Raw genomic sequence first — 20,849 nt, forward strand, 5'->3', positions numbered from 1 at the left:
TTAGTTTTCTAAGTCAAACAGGAAAAAAAGAGAAAATTTCTCAATTTGAGCAATTCTTGGAAATATTTTAAGTTGAAAAAGAATTGGCTAATTTTTTATTTCAATTCCAAACTCAAGAGGTCCTTAAAAATGGAGGAAAAATAATTAGCTTGAAAAGAGTGAAAAAAATCTATTAAAATGGCAACATTCTTCTAGCTATTGCTTATCAGACCCCAGACTATAAGAACTATAAATACAGGTGATACTTGTAATTTGGATAGAAACTTACCAAAAGAGCTAAATGAAGGAAATCAGCATCTACTAGAGATTCTATTCAGAGAGTGATCCAGAAAAATCAAAGACACTGGAGAGAAAAGAGGCAGCATCTACAGTGGCCGCATTGGAACTATGAAAGGGAAATATCTGAAATCAGAAACTTTAAAATATCCTACTTTGTAAAAGTCTTTTGTATAAAACTATAGGGTACTAAAATATGAAGGTAAATTAAGGACTAGTGTTCAGTAATAAATAATACATATGTAATATAACCTGTTTTTTAAATCACAAAGTCTCATTAACTTGTCCTTTTGCAACTACCCAAATCCATTGTGATCAGCAACAGAGGAAAACCATCAGGAGTGCTTTGCCTGCCTTCATGATGCCAACACCAGAACATGCAAAAGCACACCTGAAATCTCATGAATAACTTCATGGGTATGATAAGGAGACGTCCCAAATGTGGTTTTATATTTGGGAGTAAAAATGAGATTAAAAAACAACAGCAACAGGGCTTCCCTGGTGGCACAGTGGTTGAGAGTCCGCCTGCTGGTGCAGGGGACGCGGGTTCGTACCCTGGTCCAGGAAGATCCCACATGCGCCGTGGAGCGGCTGGGCCCATGAGCCATGGCCACTGAGCCTGCGCGTCCGGAGCCTGTGCTCCGCAATGGGAGGGGCCACAACAGTGAGAGGCCCGCGTACCGCAAAACAAACAAACAAACAAACAAAAAAAACCCAACAGCAACAAACAAACAATTAAAGCACTAAAAAGCCAACGCAGAGAATGGAGCCAAAGACATGGTTAATCAAAGAGAAATCCCACCTGTGAGGGGCAGGATGGTTTAGTGACTATCAGTACAACCTCTGCAGTCAGGCTGCCTCCTGAGACTTTCTACTACTCCACACTACCTCTTTCATTTTTCTACCATCAGACGCTTGAGAATGAACAAAAATGACCCTTGAAATTTTGTCATCTTCAAAAGTTTGGGGATAAAAGAAGAAAAATGACATAAAGTGGAGCTTCCCAAGACCTAAGTCTTCTGGAGGACCTGACAACAGTTCTTTCACTGCCTGTCCTGAGGGACTGGCCAAGAACGGCCTCTGGACACCATTTGGGGCTCAGTGGGATGCAACCTCCAACTCTATGAGGAGTCAAAAGCCACCCTTGGAAGGGAAAATGTTAACTCACCAATCTCCCCCAGAAAGAAGCTCTTATTCTCAACTTCTGGCTGTGAAATGTTCACTATTAGTAGTCACATGATACTAGTAACACTCTTCACCAAAAGTTATTATTTGCTTTAGAAATATATTTCTGGGACTTCCCTGGTGGTACAGTGGTTAAGAATCCTCCTGCCAGTGCAGGGGACATGGGTTCGAGCCCTAGTCCGGGAAGATCCAACATGCTGAAGAGCAACTAAGCCCGTGTGCCACAACTACTGAGCCTGCGCTCTAGAGCCCGCAAGCCACACTACTGAGCCCGCGTGCCACAACTACTGAAGCCCAAGCACCTAGAGCCCGTGCTCTGCAACAAGAGAAGCCACAGCAATGAGAAGCCCGCGCGCCGCAACGAAGAATAGCCCCCGCTCGCGACAACTAGAGAAAGCCCGCGCACAGCAACGAAGACCCAACGCAGCCAGAAATAAATAAATTTATTTTTTTTTAAAAAGAAATATATTTCTGCAGAAGAACTAATATTGGTTATGAATATGTTTCTGTGATTACTTTGATTCTATCACACAATGTTACGATTCTCTGGACAGTACTGGAAAGATGCACTGCATTTTAAAAATGATCATTAAGACAGCATAATTACCATCAGTTGTTTAAAGAAATGAACAGCTATTTATTATACAACACCCTGGCACATGCGTGTGTTTTCATGTTGAATTTGTGTTGCTTTAAGTGCTTATTATAGGTGAAGGATATTGATAGAATACTTTTGCAAATAGCCTCAAAACATGGAGAGAATTCCTTTTTCTTTTTTACTACCACAAATTTCAACATGAAATATTTTGCCAGTATGCTATGAGCACCAATAGTATAACATAAACCATGGAAGAATTCCAGGCTGTGTTGACGTATTTTATGAATGTTTGGGGATGGCAGATTGGAGGTGTACATCTGCGGGGGTTGGCCAGTCATCCCACTGCCGTCTGTGTATCTGTATGCTTAAATGAATTAGCTAATATAAAAACAGCGCATAAACAAGTTCAATGCCATAGAATTTCCTTTATAGGGTACAGAATATTCAAATCTGAGTAAAGGAAGAGAAAATTATGTTCAATTGCTATTACTTGGGAATACGGTATGTATAAAATGGAAAAGCTACAGCACCCAAACAGAAAGGCCTTATGAATACTGCTTGGCTGTTCTCCTTTTTCTCCCTTTCATTGTATCGCCCTGTTTTACTGGCAGCATTGTTTTTGCAGCCTAGGATGTGGGCAATGATCTTTTATCAAAGGACTGGGGAGACCATCCCACACCTCAAGGTCATTCAATGACTACCAAATCCCTTTCTTCTTGAGGAAAAACAAACCATAATATGCAACCCTCAACCCTAGATTCCCATCTCTGAATTACTCTTTATACAACATACATTGTAGTCACTTATCAACAGAGGCCCCCCCGTAGCTGATCTAAGAAAAGAATCACTTAGCAATGCAACATTCTTGTCCTATCCTTTACATACATATAAAAATCCCTCAACGATAAGCTCTAGCTACAGGACTTGATGTCAACAGCTTCACACTGAATTCTCTTTTTGCCCCTTGAATTTAATTCCTTCATGATGCTTCTTACTGGTTAAATAGTGTAAATGATTTTTCTGGTATATTAGCTGTCTCCAACTTTCATTATGTTTTCCCTTAATTCTTAAACATTATTTTGCTTAAGTCATTATTTCTCCATGGTTTCATTATTCGCTAAACAATTGTGTGTGTGTGTGTGTGTGTGTGTGTGTGTGTGTGTGTGTAATAACTACAAAAATGAATAAAAAGAAGCAACAAATGATCCCTTAGGGGAAACTATACATACAAATATACAGTACGTATAATTGGTGTTAATTTTGATGTTGGGATTTTGAAGTTAGACAAGAAACAATAAAACTTTTATTTTTAGCTAACAGTTTGTGGGCTAATTTAGTCCTTGAAATCCTTCCAAGCATGATAGCTTAAAATTTGCCCCAGATGGACTTTCTCTTCTGTTCAAATTGCTCGACAGCAACATAACAGCCATTTATAACAAAGTCTGCAGAAATGGGCTGGTGCTTCTAGTCTTCCAAATACAAATACATCGGTCTGTTTGTAAGGAACGTGCCCCCATAAATCACCACGAATTAAAGAGGAATGCACCCGTCCCAATCAAAACATCAGGAAGAAACCATTGCGCAATAGATAAGAACACAAACAAGTGCAAAGCATCACTTGAGTTTTTATAGAAGGCCCATATTTTTGGAAGGCAACCAGTGCTGTTTCACATGCTGTACTTTTTCTAATCTGACTGACTCACAGTCTTGTGATAGTGAGATAAGCTAGGTAGGCAAATTTTTATAGAGTTGCAATTACTGAAATTGTCATTACGCTGCTCACTGTAAAATAAATATAGATAGAAGTGAAATTATGCACAGGCTAGAAGTAGAAAGTGTTTTGCTTCTGTTTGCTAAATTAATCTCTTCCTAAATGGCTGCAGGCCAGGTAGGTTAGCATTTGTGGTTTCAAAGGTTTTCAGCGCTTGCAATGAGCCATGAAATTACTGCATGCTGCTGAAAATGGCAGCTGATGAAAGGAAAAGAGTGAATCCCAAAGGCAGAAAGACAGGAGGAAGCAAAATTACAGGCAGAAAGTCTGATTTTTGATGTTGCTCATTGTGAAATGTACACCCAAACTTTTAATAAAACATAAAACATTAATAAACCTGCTAACAATTCCTTACAATTTCTTTTGAAGTCTGAGTATAATTTCTGAATACTTATTAAAACAGGCAACGATTCAGAAGGGGCTGAGCAGTTTTCTATCTATGGTATGTGCTGTATTGGTAGAGACTCTCCTTGTGACTTTTGAAATAAGATTTTTATTGATGTTTTTAATTGAATCACACAAAAGGATTGATTTTCAGTTAATAAAAGTACCCAGATCCTTTTAGTTTTCTGTTAGGATTAGCTAGTCTTAGTTATGATACTGTCACCAGCATATACTATCATCAGGGCTGCTATCCTGTTTTAAATCGTCTGAATTTCCTCAGAATAAGAGGATACCTGAGTCTTCACACATAGGGTTTGAAAACTCTCCAGGCCAGAACGCTGTGTCCCAACAGTCTTCACCCAATTCTCAGAAAGAATGAGAAACAGTTGGATTTTATAAAACCACACATGCTACTACATCTTGCCATAGACAGGCAGATTATTCAGGCCCAAAGTAAACATGTTCCCAATCCCCAGGCTTTCCCTCTTGAGCACCAATTTCAAATTGAAGGTTGTAACAGTTCTTAAATATATTTATAAAGGTATTTCCCATCTTGTAATGAAAACCAGTCTTTAAGACTTTAAGGCATTCCACAGCCAGGAGAGGTTCCTGAAAAGTTAAGTGATCACCATTTGGAAATCCAAATTTCTGTATATTTGACAGCCTCAGTCTCTGTACGACTGGAGTTCATCCGTACTAAAATAATCATGCCACGGCTAAGGAATGCAAAATCGTTACACATTCTCAGAGATTCAAGGCACTTATACTTGCCTGATTTCATAGATTAATTACTAGGAAGACAGAGGATTGTAAAAATCTTTGGATTAAATTCTGTTATGGAAGGCATAAATAATCTAATGATTACTATGCATGCCTGGTCAAACAGTTCCCGTCACCAAGTTATTGGAGTGCTTTTTTCACTTCTAGCAAGGAAATGATCTGAACTGCAAATTGAGCTCAGCTGTAAGGAAGAGATGCTTCAATCTTAGCCCTCAATTCTTCCACAAAGAGGGGAGTGGCTAAGTTAGCAACAAAAAAAGCACAAGAAGCATTCACTTATTCATGCAATATTTAAAAATAAAGCCCCCATATGGGAAATACCTAACCACCTCCTGCAGTAGTCTTTGCATTCATTTCTAAATGGCCATGAAAAACTTTCCTTCCAATATTCATAGTGTACCCCCATTTAAAAATAATAGTCACAGTTCTGTGATTTCAGGCAGACGTGGTTTATCGGAAAGTGTATTCGACGTGGAGTGGAAAGAACACAGATGTGTCACTTAACAGCCATGTGATCATGTGGCAAAGGGCACTACCTTCCTGGCTCTGATTTTTTTTTTTTTTTGGCATCCAAATAACAATAGAAATACTTAACCTAGGAGAATTAAATGAGTGCACTTTCCACTTTGTAAACTAGAAACTTCTATACAATTGTGAAAATGATTTGAAAATGAATTGTTTGAGACATCGTTGGTTTTCAAATAAGATTGATGAGGAAAGTAACCAAGGAGTCTGGAAAATTAATGAAGCTGAGGATATAGACTAAGTGGCCATGTGTAACGGGGCTTCTTAGGAGGAAACTGACACTGTCACATACCTGAACTGCTATTCCCACCTTACTGAATTTTGAATTGAGCTACAATTTTCAAGCAATTCAAATTCAAACTGAGTTGCCATAATTCCTGATTTACCCCATCTTGTGTCAGCCCCAAAGCTTCAGTGACAAATAAAAAAGAAAGATATCATGCTTGTCCCTTGCTCAAGCCAGCTTGAAAGCACATTTCCCCACATCACATTCACACAGGAATCAGAAAAGATGTTGACTTTAGACAAATGGGCTGTAAGTTTTACCATCCAGTTCAGTTTATTCTCCGTCATACCTACCGTCAAGTTTGATCTAAAGTCTAATTGTAAATTCAGAAGGAGTGGAACTAAAGGATACTAATCATACTGATGACAACGGAGGTATTTGAAAATACAGCCATTTCCCATTAATGCTTCTGCTGTAATTGCTATGTTCACAATGATTCAACAGAATTCTATTTTCAAGTAAAAAAAAAAAAAATCTGTTACAGCAAACCCCCAACATCCAAATAACATCAAAAGCAAAGATTTCCCTCAACCTCAGAACTAATGACTAGGAAGTTAAATGCTCAGTGATAGATAACCCATGAATTAAAATTAAAATTCTGTTGTCAATGTGAAGGATATGTGAACGTGCCTTGGAAAATTTCTGTCTAAAGGGATTATTTGTACATTCATTCAACAAATGTTTATTGAGAGTCTAGTATGTCCCAAGTGTTTTTGTAAACACTGGGAAGCATATCAGACAAATTCATCTCTATTGGACCTTAAATTCTAATGAGCCTGGGTATATGACAGGGACATAAATCAATTTCATTTTGATTGCCTATGCACATTGATTAAAGATGAGCCTAGGGAAGTATGTTACAAAGAACTATGATAATATATGTAAGTTCAAGAAGAAAGACTGCCAGAATTGACTAGTGATGTCTGTCGTGGGAGCAGGATAGAGCAGTATTGGCACACATGCCATGCTTTTGCTACTCCTACATTCTAGGAAATGACCATGGGGCTAAAAGCCTCAAATTCAGAACTTTTACCCATGGAAAATATTGGTGCTAACCACATATGCCAGATTGACCTTCTTTTGTGCTGTCTTTTTCAAGGGAAATAAGAGAAAATTTCTCTTATTTCAAGGGAAATAAGAGAAAATTACCTACATTTCTATGTACCCCAAGGAAGGCTCCTGAGTTTTCACAAAAGAAACCTTTTCTTTCTTTTGGTTGTTCATCAAAACATAAGTCTATGCCCTTATAGAAAATATTTGCCCTTCACAGTCTTACCAAATTATGCCAATTTCAAACTCTCTACTATCTTATAGTAACCAAATCCTTGATCACACTTTCAGGTTAATCTTACATTTGGTGGGTAGCCACAAACCAAATTTCAGCCAACTTGATAATAAAATACCTATGAAAATATAAAGGCAAAGGATATTCAACTGACGATTCAAAGAAATATAAATGCAATGAAGCAAATTTTAAAAATCTTTGACCACACTACTAACCAGGAAAACGCACACTGAACAATAATCAGTCACCATTTTTCCATATCAAATCGGCAAACATTTTAAAAGAATGGATAACATAGCATTGGCAAGAGTGTGAGGTAAAAAGCACACTCACACTTAAGCAATACCAGCAATACTGCTGCTTTGGAAAACAATTTGTCAGCACTTAAAAACATCTAAAACACGTATACTCTTAGAAAGCATTTCCATTTTTAGGAAGCACTCACACAGGTACGGTTACACAAGCCTATTTATTATGTAATTTACAAGAATAACAACTTGTTCATCAATATCAGATTGGTAAGACATAGCATAGTAAATCCATACTATGGAATAAAATGCACTCACTGAAAAATAAGTTCAGTAGACGTGTAGTGAGATAATATTCACTATATATCACTGAGAAAAAGTGGATAGAAATACCATCTTTAGAGACATTGAAGTCTCATTCAACCTTTCACATTCCAAATTGACCAAAAATAGTGACACAGTAAATAAATGAAAAGACTTAACTATTTATCATTTTTTCTACATGAATTTTACCTCAAAGTAACCAAAAAGATGATGAGGGAAATTTTCTTTACATGAGAAGTAAATTAATAAGTAAAGATAAAATAAGATAAAAATATAGTAAATAAAATTTTAAAAATAAATATGTAGAATAAAGTAAAAATATTACTGTTTTGCAACTCCTAATGAATGGAGCTGGGCAATGATTAAAGACCACTAACATCACAGAAAGCAGCAACCAGGCACTAGTGCCTTCTGATGGAAGAACTTACCACCACCAGTGAAACAGTTCTGCTTGCAAAGAGAAACTGAACCTGAATCTGATCAAGCATTTCTATCTAATTACCAAATCACAGGAAATAGAGGACAGAGAAACATTTTAAACCAGACCACAGGGATGCAATCAGCAAAGTACAGACTGTGGGAAACTATAAACAAACAATTTGATTTCTTCAACAAACAAATTGAGAGGAAAAAAATACCAAGATATGAAGGAGGAATGTATAGCTTAAAATAAGTGGGGGAAGCACAAAATCCAGTCACAATGCTTGAATCCAGCAAACTGTTAAAAAAAAAAAAATTATGAGGCAATTGGAAATTTGAACACTGACTGGGGGATATTTGATATTGAATAATTATTGCTAGTTTTATTTAGTTGAAATACTAATATTATGTTTTCAGAGTCCTACGTTTTAGACATATACACTGAAATCATTATAAATAACATTTTGTAATGTCTAGGATTTACTTAAAAAGAATCCAGAAATGGGGTACATATTGAGGTAAGGATGAAACAAAACCAGCTGTGAGTTGGTAGTTATTGAAGCTGGGTGTTAGAAAAAAAAAAAAAAAAAAAAAGGATGTTTATGGTACTATTCTATATGCTTCTTGAAATGTTCAGATTTTTTAAATAATACCACAGCTTAAAATAGGAATATAGAAAATTCAAAAAATAAAAATGACATGGTTGTACCAGTGCAAATATTTCCCTTTCAAATACCTTTGGTGCATTTACAAAATTAATCATTTTGAAGGTACAAAGATGATCTTTTTTTTTTTTTTTACATCTTTATTGGAGTGTAATTGCTTTACAATGGTGTGTTAGTTTCTGCTTTATAACAAAGTGAATCAGTTATACATATGTTCCCATCTCTTCCCTCTTATGTCTCCCTCCCTCCCACCCTCCCTATCCCACCCCTCCAGGCGGTCACAAAGCACCGAGCTGATCTCCCTGTGCTATGCGGCTCTTCCCACTAGCTATCTACCTTACGTTTGGTAGTGTATATATGTCCATGCCTCTCTCTCGCTTTCTCATAGCTTACCCTTCCCCCTCCCCATATCCTCAAGTCCATTCTCTAGTAGGTCTGTGTCTTTATTCCTGTCTTACCCCTGGGTTCTTCATGACATTTTTTTTTCTTAAATTCCATATATATGTGTTAGCATACGGTATTTGTCTTTCTCTTTCTGACTTCACTCTGTATGACAGACTCTAGGTCTATCCACCTCATTACAAATAGCTCAATTTCGTTTCTTTTTATGGCTGAGTAATATTCCGTTGTATATATGTGCCACATCTCCTTTATCCATTCATCCGACGATGGGCACTTAGGTTGTTTCCATCTCTGGGCTATTGTAAATAGAGCTGCAATGAACATTTTGGTACATGCCTCTTTTTGAATTATGGTTTTCTCAGGGTATATGCCCAGTAGTGGGATTGCTGGGTCATACGGTAGTTCTATTTGTAGTTTTTTAAGGAACCTCCATACTGTTCTCCACAGTGGCTGTATCAATTTACGTTCCCACCAACAGTGCAAGAGGGTTCCCTTTTCTCCACACCCTCTCCAGCATTTATTGTTTCTAGATTTTTTGATGATGGCCATTCTGACTGGTGTGAGATGATATCTCATTGTAGTTTTGATTTGCATTTCTCTAATGATTAATGAAGTTGAGCATTCTTTCATGTGTTTTCTGGCAGTCTGTATATCTTCTTTGGAGAAATGTCTATTTAGGTCTTCTGCCCATTAATTCAAAAAAAGAAACTATTTCACAAGCACTATTCACTGGCAATAATACAATATTACAAGAAATTAATATCATTGGGGAAAATGTCATTTTTTTCCCAAATTAATTAACAGATTTGACCATTTCAATGAGATTTTTATTGAGAGAAGCCTTTAGAAAATTCCTCTATATCTCATCCCGAATTAAAGTTTAAAAATAGTAACAAATGCAATTGTGAAAAATGAGAGAAAAAGAGGGTTGCTTCCAACAATTATGTAATAAAATTAAAATATTATGTAACTGGCATAGGATTGACAGATCAGTGATATAGAATAGATAACCTCAAAATAGACCTTAGTGTAAAGAAGGATTTAATTTTTTTCTTTTTTCGGTACGCGGGCCTCTCACTGTTGTGGCCTCTCCCGTTGCAGAGCACAGGCTCCGGACGCGCAGGCCCAGCGGCCATGGCTCACGGGCCCAGCCGCTCCGCGGCATGTGGGATCTTCCCAGACCGGGGCACGAACCCGCGTCCCCTGCATCGGCAGGTGGACTCTCAACCACTGCGCCACCAGGGAAGCCCTCTTCCTGATTTTTTTCCAGAGTTTCCAAAGCTATCATCTCCCAGATTTTCCATAGTAATGGTCAAAATAGTTGGCTGCTCACTGTACAAAGAGAAGAGTCAAGGCTTGAGACAGTATAGGTTCTGATATGTGAGTTCATACCGATTTCCTCCATGCCTCCTGATTGAATGCTGGGAGTAAGTGCCAGCTCACAGCTGATCAATTTCTTTCCTCCTGTCATTGAAAATGTTTAAAATTTACATTTCTATCAAGAATCCTAAACTCATCTTCTCAAATAAACAGAGGGAAAGTGCTCTTCCTTCTTCACTGATTCCTAATCTAAATGCAGTTTATAGTTTGCTATATACCAGACCTGCTGTATACTATCCATGAAATATAGAGGAGTATAGAGGAGTATACATAGGCTTTATCACTTGTATATTAAACTCACTGCTTTGAATATGTTTTATAAGTCAAGGTGCTCTGTTCATATAGAGCCCAGCATCATGCAGATACACAGCACAGTCAATGCTTCCTTAAACAGTCAGTGCTTTCAAATCCACACAGGCTTTGGGAAATCATGTATTGAAGTCTTTGAATATTTCCGGGAAACCAGGTATCTTAGCTTTGAGAATGGGGGGAATATTTAGTGGCATAAAAACAATATTGATTTCTGCAGGATCTCTGCAGCATTTCTTTAGCCTTGTTGTAAACCAGGCACCCAGAAGTGGGTTTTCCATGATGCATTGTAGCATGTCACATTCCTTCCAAAAGTACTCCACACAGACAGTTGCTTTCACTGAACAAAATCATGTTTAGGGAACATGCTAAATTAGTTCATTCTCCTGTATCATCTTCACCTTCTGTGATTCAAGAGGGATGGAGGGAGGATAGAAAGATGGGGAGAGAAAGGAAGGAAAGAAGAAGGGAAGGAAGGAAAGAAGGAAGGGAGGGAGGGAGAAAGGGAGAGAGAAAGAGAAGGAAGAGAGGGGAAGGAGAGAAGGGAAGGGGAGGGGGAGAGAAGGGAAGGGGGAGGGGAGAGAAGGTAAAAAAACAAATTGCCCTCCAATAGGTTAATAAGAACTGCTCGATTTCAAATCTGAAGACAAAACTACTTCTCTAATGTTTGAATACCTCACTGTACAATGGGAATAGTAATAGATTGAAGGCATGCAAAGTTCTAGTGTAGTGCTTGGCATATAATAAGCGGAAATAAATGTGTTATCTCTTTGCACCTCCTCAGATTCTTCTGAGGCTCAGCCCCTTGCTCTGACACAGTCACAACCATGCAACTCAGCTTATGCTCTGGTGATCCCTTGTCTAGAGCCAACCAATCTGACCAGACACAAACCTGGAATCTGTGGTTTTCCTCACCACTTCCAGACTTTAATGTAACAGCACACTGAGGAGCATAAAATCTAGGTTCTGAGCAGCTGTCTAATGGGGAAGTATGTTGGTTGGGGTGGGTGTTTTAATGGAAGGAATTTGACCAATAAGAAAGAAGAGAGAGGAGATGCAGACATCAGTCAGATAAAGTCTGTCTCCCTCTTTTCCTCCCACCTACTGTTCTAAGGCACTTTCACCAAGTTGTCTGATCAGAGATACCAAGTGACCAAGTGGATGCACCTCGCAAGCCACTGTCTTTGTCTCTTTGAGGTTTATCCTAAAGCAGAAGCCAGCGAGGTAACACTTCACCTACTGTTGCTTCCCGTCCTTAGCAACGTCACTTCCCCCTTTCTCACTTTCACTACCCTGAAAATTGTACCCCACAAATAAAGCATCACCTCTCAATCCTTGACTCAGGCTCTGTTTTCTATGGACAGTTGAATATGACTATTTTTATTAATAAAATAGTTCTACCATTTACACTCCCATGCCCAGCCCTCAACAACTGGTCAGGCCATCTTTATTTTTAACTGTACTTAAACCAGTTAAAGTCCTATAAAATATCTGTCGTGTCATGAATCTAGTGCTTCTTGGGGCATTTATGCTAGAATCCCACCCACATATTAATATCAAAGAAAAAAATAGCTTTCTTCTACTTCAAAATGTTTCATTTAGGAGACACAAAATTCACACTTTCCCTGTCTTTTCCAGATGTGATTAACTACCCCTACTAATCCCTTTTGCTCTTTTAAACATGTTTTTCAAAGCCCTTTACTAACTCCCACCTTCAAGTCCTAGCTGCTGCCAAAAATAACACCCTTGCCCACCTCTGCCAGCTATCTCCTGCCCATCATTCAGTCAGGCTCTGATATAAGACCTATTCCAGAGGGCCTCGCCTGCCTAAAATGGTAGGGATTATGTAATCACTACCCGTGCTGCCCCTAGCACTAATTTATACTTTTCCTTTATGTAATATACATATCACATATGTCCCTGCTCCAGTGTTTTATGTGTTGATTCCAGTAAAATACAAAACATTTTTGTAGTTTCTATGAGTTATACTTAGATACCTTTCATGATCGCCAGCACTGGAGCTACCAAGACCTTGATAATAGAGGGAAAAAGCAGCCTTCTGGAAAGACTCTCCAGATATTATGATTAAAATTCAGTGCATAAAAGCTAAACAATTGTATTTCTTTCATTAATGACCATCTTGAAATATCACTTTTCTATTAGACAGAATTCTGACAGACTGAGTAGAGATCAAATACAGTACAGGCTCTACCACTTAACTCCTTCCTGACAGAAGGCAAATCACTCAACATTTCTCAGCCTCAGTTTCCTCCTTTGCAAATAGAGATGATTGTACGTACTTATGCACCTGCTGTGAGGAAAAAGTATACCTTAAATTTAAAGCACTTGGGGACTTCCTTGGCAGTCCAGTGGTTGGGACTTTGCCTTCCAATGCAGGGGTTGTGGGTTCGATCCCTGGTCGGGGAGCTAGGATCCCACATGCCTTGTGGCCAAAAAAAAAAAAAGAACAGAAACAATATTGTAACAGATTCAATAAAGACTTTAAAAATGGTCCACATCAAAAAAAATCTTTAAAAAAAATGTAAAGCACTTGGCAGTCATTATTAGTGGTATGAGTGGTAATAGTAGCATTTTCAGAAACCTCCCAGTTTCTTAACTATCACTAAAAATTATAATGACTTCATCTCAATGAAATATTCTAATAAACGTCCTATTCATCATTTGAATTTAGACTGTGCTGTTTTTAAGTTTACGAACCTGTATCTTGTTTATTTTGCTATGTTTTTTTGAATTGATTCCGTATTTAATGAATTAGATAGTACTTGAAAGTTTCCCTTATTTTAGGCTGGCTCTGAATCTAAGACCACACTGCAATGGACGAGTTCCTTATCTGTTGGATAATTATTCTTACCAACTAATGGACTTTGACAGCTCTGTAAGACAGCTAAGTATAAAATGCTAGATTTTAAGAATCCATGAAGAGGACTTCCCTGGTGGTGCAGTGGTTAAGAATCTGCCTGCCAATGCAGGGGACACGGTTCGAGCCCTGGTCTGGGAAGATCCCACGTGCCGCAGAGCAGCTAAGCCTGTGCGCCACAACTACTGAGCCTGCGCTCTAGAGCCCATGAGTCACAACTACTGAAGCCCGCACACCTAGAGCCCGTGCTCCGCAACAAAGAGAAGCCACCGCAATGAGAAGCCCGCACACCGCAACGAAGAGTAGCCCCCACTCACCGCAACTAGAGAAAGCCCGCGCGCAGCAACGAAGACCCAAAGCAGCCAAAAATAAGTTATTAAAAAAGAGGCCTCCTGCGTCATGTCGGCCCAGGGCGACTGCGAGCTCCTGGTGCAGCGAGCCCGCGAGCTGGTGCAGCAGGACCTACGGGCTGCCAAGGCTTGGCTGATCACGGCCTGCAGCCTCTACCCCGCCGACTTCAACATCCAGGTTTATTTGAAACTCTTCCTGGTCGGGTCCAGTGTGAAATGTTACTACAGGTTACGGAACAATGCTTCAACACTTTGGAACGATCAGAAATGTTGCTTCTACTTTTGAGACGATTCCCTGAAACAGTGGTACAGCATGGAGTTAGCCTTGGGGAGGCACTGTTGGAGGCTGAAACTATTGAAGAGCAAGAATCTCCTGTTAACTGTTTTAGAAAATTATTTGTGTGTGATGTCCTTCCTCTAATAATTAACAACCATGACATTCTGCTGTCTGCCAATTTGGTGTATAAGTACTTGAACAAAGCAGCTGAATTTAATATCAATTATGTCACTAGATCTACTCAAATAGAGAGTCAGCATCAAGGTGCCCAAGAAACGTCTGATTTAATGTCACCGAACAAACGTAGCTCTCAGAAGTACATAATAGAGGGGCTGACTGAAAAATCATCCCAGATCGTGGACCCTTGGGAGAGGTTGTTTAAGATTTTGAATGTTGTTGGAATGAGATGTGACTGGCAGATGTATAAAGGAAGACGAAGCTATGGTGATATTTTGCATAGAATGAAGGATCTCTGCAGATACATGAACAACTTTGATGACGAAGCTCATGCGAAATATAAAAACCAAAGTGGTTTATTCCGCTATGTTGGTCTTCTTTAAGAATGCATTTCAGTATGTCAACAGCATACAGCAGTCTCTGTTCCAAGGTCCTAATGCCCCTAGCCAAGTTCCACTGGTTCTTCTGGAAGACATATCAAATGTATATGGTGATGTAGAAATTGATCGCAATAAACACATACATAAAAAGAGGAAACTAGCTGAGAGGAGAGAAAAACCCATGAGTTCGGACGATGAAGACTGTTCAGCAAAAGGAAGGAATCGTCACATTGCTGTCAATAAGGCAGAACTTGCTAACTCAATCGAGGTGTTGGAAAGCTTTAAGCTGGCCAGAGAGAGCTGGGAGCTGCTCTATTCCCTGGAATTCCTTGACAAGGAATTTACAAGAATTTGTTTGGCGTGGAAGACGGATACTTGGCTTTGGTTGAGAATCTCCCTCAATGATATGATCATCTATCAGGGTCAATATAAAAAGGCCATAGCGAGCCTGCACCACTTGGCAGCTCTCCAGGGACCACTTCCTCAGCCACAGATCTCGGGACAGGGGACCTTGGAGCATCAGAGGGCACTCATCCAGCTGGCGACCTTCCACTTGGCCTTGGGGGAGTACAGAATGACCTGTGAGAAAGTCCTTGATTGATTGATTGATTTAGTTTTGGCTGTGTTGGGTCTTCGTTTCTGTGCCAGGACTTTCTCTAGTTGCGGCAAGCGGGGGCCACTCTTCATCGCGGTGCACAGGCCTCTCACTCTTACGGCCTCTCTTGTTGCGGAGCGCAAGCTCCAGACGCGCAGGCTCAGTAGTTGTGGCTCACGGGCCTAGTTGCTCTGCGGCATGTGGGATCTTCCCAGACCAGGGCTCGAACCTGTGTCCCCTGCATTGGCAGGCAGAATCTCAACCACTGCACCACCAGGGAAGCCCCAAGTCCTTGATTTGATGTGCTACATGGACCTCCCCATCCAGGACGGAGGCAAGTCATAGGAAGAACCCTCAAAAATAAAGCCCAAGTTTAGAAAAGGTTCATATCTGAAGCTTCTGCCTTGTACCAGCAAGGCTATCATGCCCTATTGCCTGCACTTAATGTTAGGTTGTTTTAAGCTTAGAGCCTTCTCAGACAGCAGAGACGACATGGTGCCGGGGCATGTGATCGTGCTGCTTCAGCAGGAGTGGCCGTGGGGAGAGACCCCCTTTTCTTGAAAGCCGTCAATAAGATTTGCCAGCAAGGAAACTTCCAATATGAGAATTTTTTCAATTATGTTACAAATATCAACGTGCTGGAGGAATTCGCCTACCTGAGAACTCAGGAAGGTGGGAAGATCCATCTGGAACTACAGCCCAATCAAGGAGTGCTAAGCAAGCACCACACGGTCACCCGGGGCATCACCAAGGGCGTGAAGGAGGATTTCCGCCTGGCCATGGAGCGCCAAGTGTCCTGCTGTGGGGAGAAATTGATGCTGGTGCTGTACAGGTTCTGCTTCAACGAGAAGATCTTGCTGCTCCAGACTCTGGCCTCACCGGCCCTCCCGCCAGAGGCAGCCCACAGTCGCGGGGCTCTGGCGAGACATAAAGCGCGGCTGAGCGTTGCAGTCATCGCTCTTCAAAAGAAGAAGACCATCGGTGTTTTAACTCATTGGTTGCTTAGAAGTAGTTCCCAACAGTCCAAGAAGCTATTTCTATTTTTGTCATATTTTGTAATTTTTGTAAAACAAAAGAACCTGTTTTGTAAATAAAATCATCCTAAATTTGAAAAAAAAAAAAAAAGAATCCATGAAGAAATAAATTGTACTTGTTTGTTCCCAAATCAGCCAAAAAATTTTGTACAGAGCCTGTCTGGCACATACATGAATGACTGAATAAATAAAAGAATAAATGAGCAATTGAAAAAAATGTATCCTAAGTGTAAGGGGAACCAGTTTGTGCTTACATCCATTATTAATTATTTGTGATTTAGAGTATCTTCCAAATCCATTTTTGAAACAAACTCTAAGGACACCAAAGTGTCAATCAAAAAGATTGACTGTCCCCCAGACTCCTGGTTGATTGATACTTATCTTTGCAATTTTTATTCACTGATCATAGCTTTAGATTCAGTGGAAAGGAAAAAGCTGTGAAGCACTCTGAATTGACCCCAAATTAAAACTTTTATTTGGCTTCTATTCAGGAATGCAGAGAATGAAAAACCCTGGCTCTTCTCTGAAGCTTTCCCTGACACATACACTCCCACCCACTCCCCATTCATCACACCTCTGGCTTACTCTTATCTTTGCATGTATTATAAAGCAGAACAAATACTTGTTACATGTTCTGTGAGCAGCTGGAGGCCAGGAACCAACAATGAATCCATTTCTTTCTCCCTAGTGCCTGGGATATATACTGAATTTTGGGGGTGGGGGGAGATTGACTGGGTCCTCAATAAACATAGAACTATTGAAACGATCAAGCTTGTGATCTATCTTCTACTACTAATTCCACCTGCTTCTTGATGAAAGCTCAGTAAGCTTACTGCAGGGTGGATGTGAACAGTAATTAAGCATGATGGCAACTGTTGAGCCCTTAAGCTATACCCATCTCCGAATTAACATGTAGATCACTTATTAACACTTATGGGACAGTCTAAGAGATGAAGCCTGCCTGGAACTCAATCTTCAAAATGTTCCCAAGGTCCACCTCCTTCATGAAGCCCTCGTAGACCAACCCAACCACTTTACTCCTATCTAAATGCTTAGCATGGAATCTTTATGAAACAAGAAGGTTATTATTAAATATAAAATAAGCAAACACATTTATTGTTTATATCATCTTTTAGATGTTTAATTATATGCTGTCTTATGGTGACTTTTTTCATTATTATAACTTCTTGAAATATCTGGGTTTTTTTTAATCTTATGATTAACTGTTGATGTATTAGGATGGCCATTGCTAACTACCGGATAACTGTGGGGATAAGGACCCTATCTCCTCTTACTATGTTTCCCTGCCTAGTGTCAGCGCAAAGCCTTGCATATATTGAGAGCTGGTGTTAAATGCATGTTTGTTGAAATAAAAACATGCATGAGAAATCTCTCTTTTTTAGTAATTCACATCGAATGGAAGAAACAGCTGTCTGCAATGAAGAATTTTACATTCTTTCCCAAATTCTATTTCTATAGATAATACAAAGTAAAGAGATGTTTGACTCTTGCTCTTAGGTTAGCAAATCAAATCAAAATTATTGTCAAATCCTTTGAAGATTCACTTAAGTAATATTGCTGAAGTTTTCTCAGTGAAGGGAAAAATGTTCAAGATAATAATAATGCATTAATAGTTGTTGTGTCCTCGCTATGGATTGGTACTTTATTAGTGTTTCATAGTTCTCATAACAACTCTATGAGATAGCTACTATTATTGATGTCATTTTCATAGATGAAGAAACTGAGACCCAGGAAGGTTAAGGAATTTGTCTGAGATAGTAAAGCTCATACCTGATAGGACTGGCATTCATTCAAACCCAGCAGTCACACTCTACCACTCTTGTTCTTAACACTATACTAAACCTGCCTCTGAGAAGTTTCATTCTTCTCAGATTATGCCGATTATAGTCACAATATCATTTAAAATTCCCAAATCAAATTTACAAAATCACTAATGTACAAGGCTGAACGCTAGTGTTCACTGCTGTCTGGGTGGGGATGTTACATAAGGTTTACAATTGTCCAACTGACAATGTGATATACATTCTTTTTTTGTTTGTTTTTGACTGCACAGCCCGGCTTGTAGGATTTTAGTTCCCTGACCAGGGAATGAACCTGGGCCCTCGGCAGTGAGAGCACCAAGTTCTAACCACTGGACTGCCAGAGAATTCCCAAGCATATGATATACACTCTGATTTGAGAATCAAAAGCGAAGGTAAGCTTGTACAATTAAGTTTACGTACCCCTTAATTAGACTTGTCTTTAAATTGTGGTAAAGAAACATCTATAAGCACCTTTTAAGTTTAGAAAGTCAGAGCAGTGATATAAATTCAAAATCTGAGAGTTTATACCAATCAAAATTGAAAAGCATAAAGAGTCTGTCTACATGAACAGTCTCCATGGTGATAATTTTGCAAAATACTGGAAAAACATTCAAGGTATTTAGAAAGACTATAAAGATGTTTTAGGAAGATGGCACAAAAAATACTTTCTCATGAGCAGATAGGGAGTCTAACTTGGAATTTCAAATTACCTTTTTGTATGATGCATTATTTAATAAATGTTAGCATTAATTTTTAAAGAGTTTAATTTGCATACCATTACTGGGCCAAATGGTTGACGAGGATCACAATTAAAGAAAGATGCGCCATTCATTTTACTAAGAAGAAAAAATCCAACGAAGTCAAATCTTCATCATTAAACTGAATAAAGGCAGCCTGTAACTGTCAGAAATGTAGAACTCCCTGGCAGATGCAATTTAACTCCTGTGATTATTTAAATCAAACACTTTTATGTATGACCCTAAGCAAAAGCTCAATATCTTCTCAAGGAATATGTATTTTTTAAAATACTATGGACTTCAGAGGGGAAGAAAAGGCATTAGAAAAGAAAAGCAAATTAGGGAATAGGGTCTGGGAATATAAATATAATTTGAAAGAGTGTGCCATCACAATGTTACACCATGGACAGAAAACACTCATGCAAAATGGAAGACACTTCACTAGCACATTAAATAGCATTTAGTTCCGACATGATTCAGTGTTTAGTCCACAGAAGTTATACAGAAAACAGACATAAAAACCAGTGTCATGTAGTTTATCATCTAAACAAAATTTATTGTTATCACATGCACCCCTCCCATAATCTTCTAAAGGAAAACTTACTATTTACAGAGTTATTATGTGCTGGGCAAAGGACCGATATTTATATGCTGAATGACAAACACATGGTGTATATGTGGTATAAGTTAGTGTATAACTAACTTATAACTAACTAACTAACACATGGTATAAGTTAGTGTATGACCTGCTTGTAATAAGCTGCCAACCAAGCATACCTGGAGGGCTGGGGCAGGGTCTGGAAGTACCTGTCCTGCAAGATGTCAATTCTTCACAAGGATGATCGTTCACACCCTGGTTCTGAACATTTGTTGGACACTAAGTGCAATTTGCCTGCTGTAATGGATGCTTGTTTTCATCATGAGCTTCGTGTAGTTGTTAGACTTAAAAAAACTCAAGGTGCATTGTCTCACCTTTAGCTGTGTCTATCAGAACACAGAATAGGTGGAGATTCCAATGGTATGGAAGCAAACATCTCAAGCTCACACCACATTGGAACCACAATGGCAGTGACCCCATATTTAGGCAAAAAGCCCAATACCTTTTTGGGGGGAGGGGTTGGAGAGGTCCTTTTTTGTTTCAGATAACTTTAAATTGTGATCAAAGTAATTCATTTTCACTCTAGGAAAATTGAAAAATAAATGTTTGAAGAAAAAACAAATCATGATAGCTATCAAGAGACAACTACTAAAACATTTTGGTGTTAAGACCCCCAATATTTTTTCTATACACACATGTGCAGTAGAATCCCTTCTATCTGATAGCCAACAGTCTTTGGTTAATCAGAAAAAGGTTTTATAAGGTGCAGAACCTTTAAAAATTATACATACATGATATGTAAGTTTAATTTAATTAATAAGTGTTTCTTCACTAATCTTTTCATGTAGAACCAAACTTTTTTTCTGACCACAGGTCTTCTGATGGGAGCTCCAGGTCATCTTTATAACATAAATCATCTTCCTAATGAACCATAAATGATTTCTAGATTGGTTTTCTTAAAATGGGAACAATAATATAAAGACATAAACAAATCTCAGTGTAGAATTCTAGAATTTAATCATTTCCCCCAGTGTTGCACAGTTTTCTTGTCCACGCATAATTTGAGCAAATCCTCTTACCTACTCAAAATTAATTGACTTTTCCCAAAGAATTCTACTTATTTAACATAAACAATTACTCTGTTTTAGCACTCATAGTTTAC

The 20,849-nt window shown here is 38.9% G+C and overlaps 1 protein-coding gene across 1 annotated transcript; it reads left to right on the forward strand.

Annotated features, from left to right (window-relative positions):
* Positions 1-14,115: 14,115 nt before the first annotated feature.
* Positions 14,116-16,613, forward strand: LOC137210519 (integrator complex subunit 10-like). The gene is given in 5 exon segments (XM_067712407.1): positions 14,116-14,242; positions 14,245-14,870; positions 14,872-15,489; positions 15,778-16,044; positions 16,047-16,613. Coding segments are annotated over 5 exon segments (2,181 nt in total). The 3' UTR covers positions 16,590-16,613.
* Positions 16,614-20,849: the final 4,236 nt, after the last annotated feature.

This window comes from Pseudorca crassidens, chromosome 17 (assembly GCF_039906515.1).
Source record: "Pseudorca crassidens isolate mPseCra1 chromosome 17, mPseCra1.hap1, whole genome shotgun sequence".
Classification (NCBI taxonomy): domain Eukaryota; kingdom Metazoa; phylum Chordata; class Mammalia; order Artiodactyla; family Delphinidae; genus Pseudorca; species Pseudorca crassidens.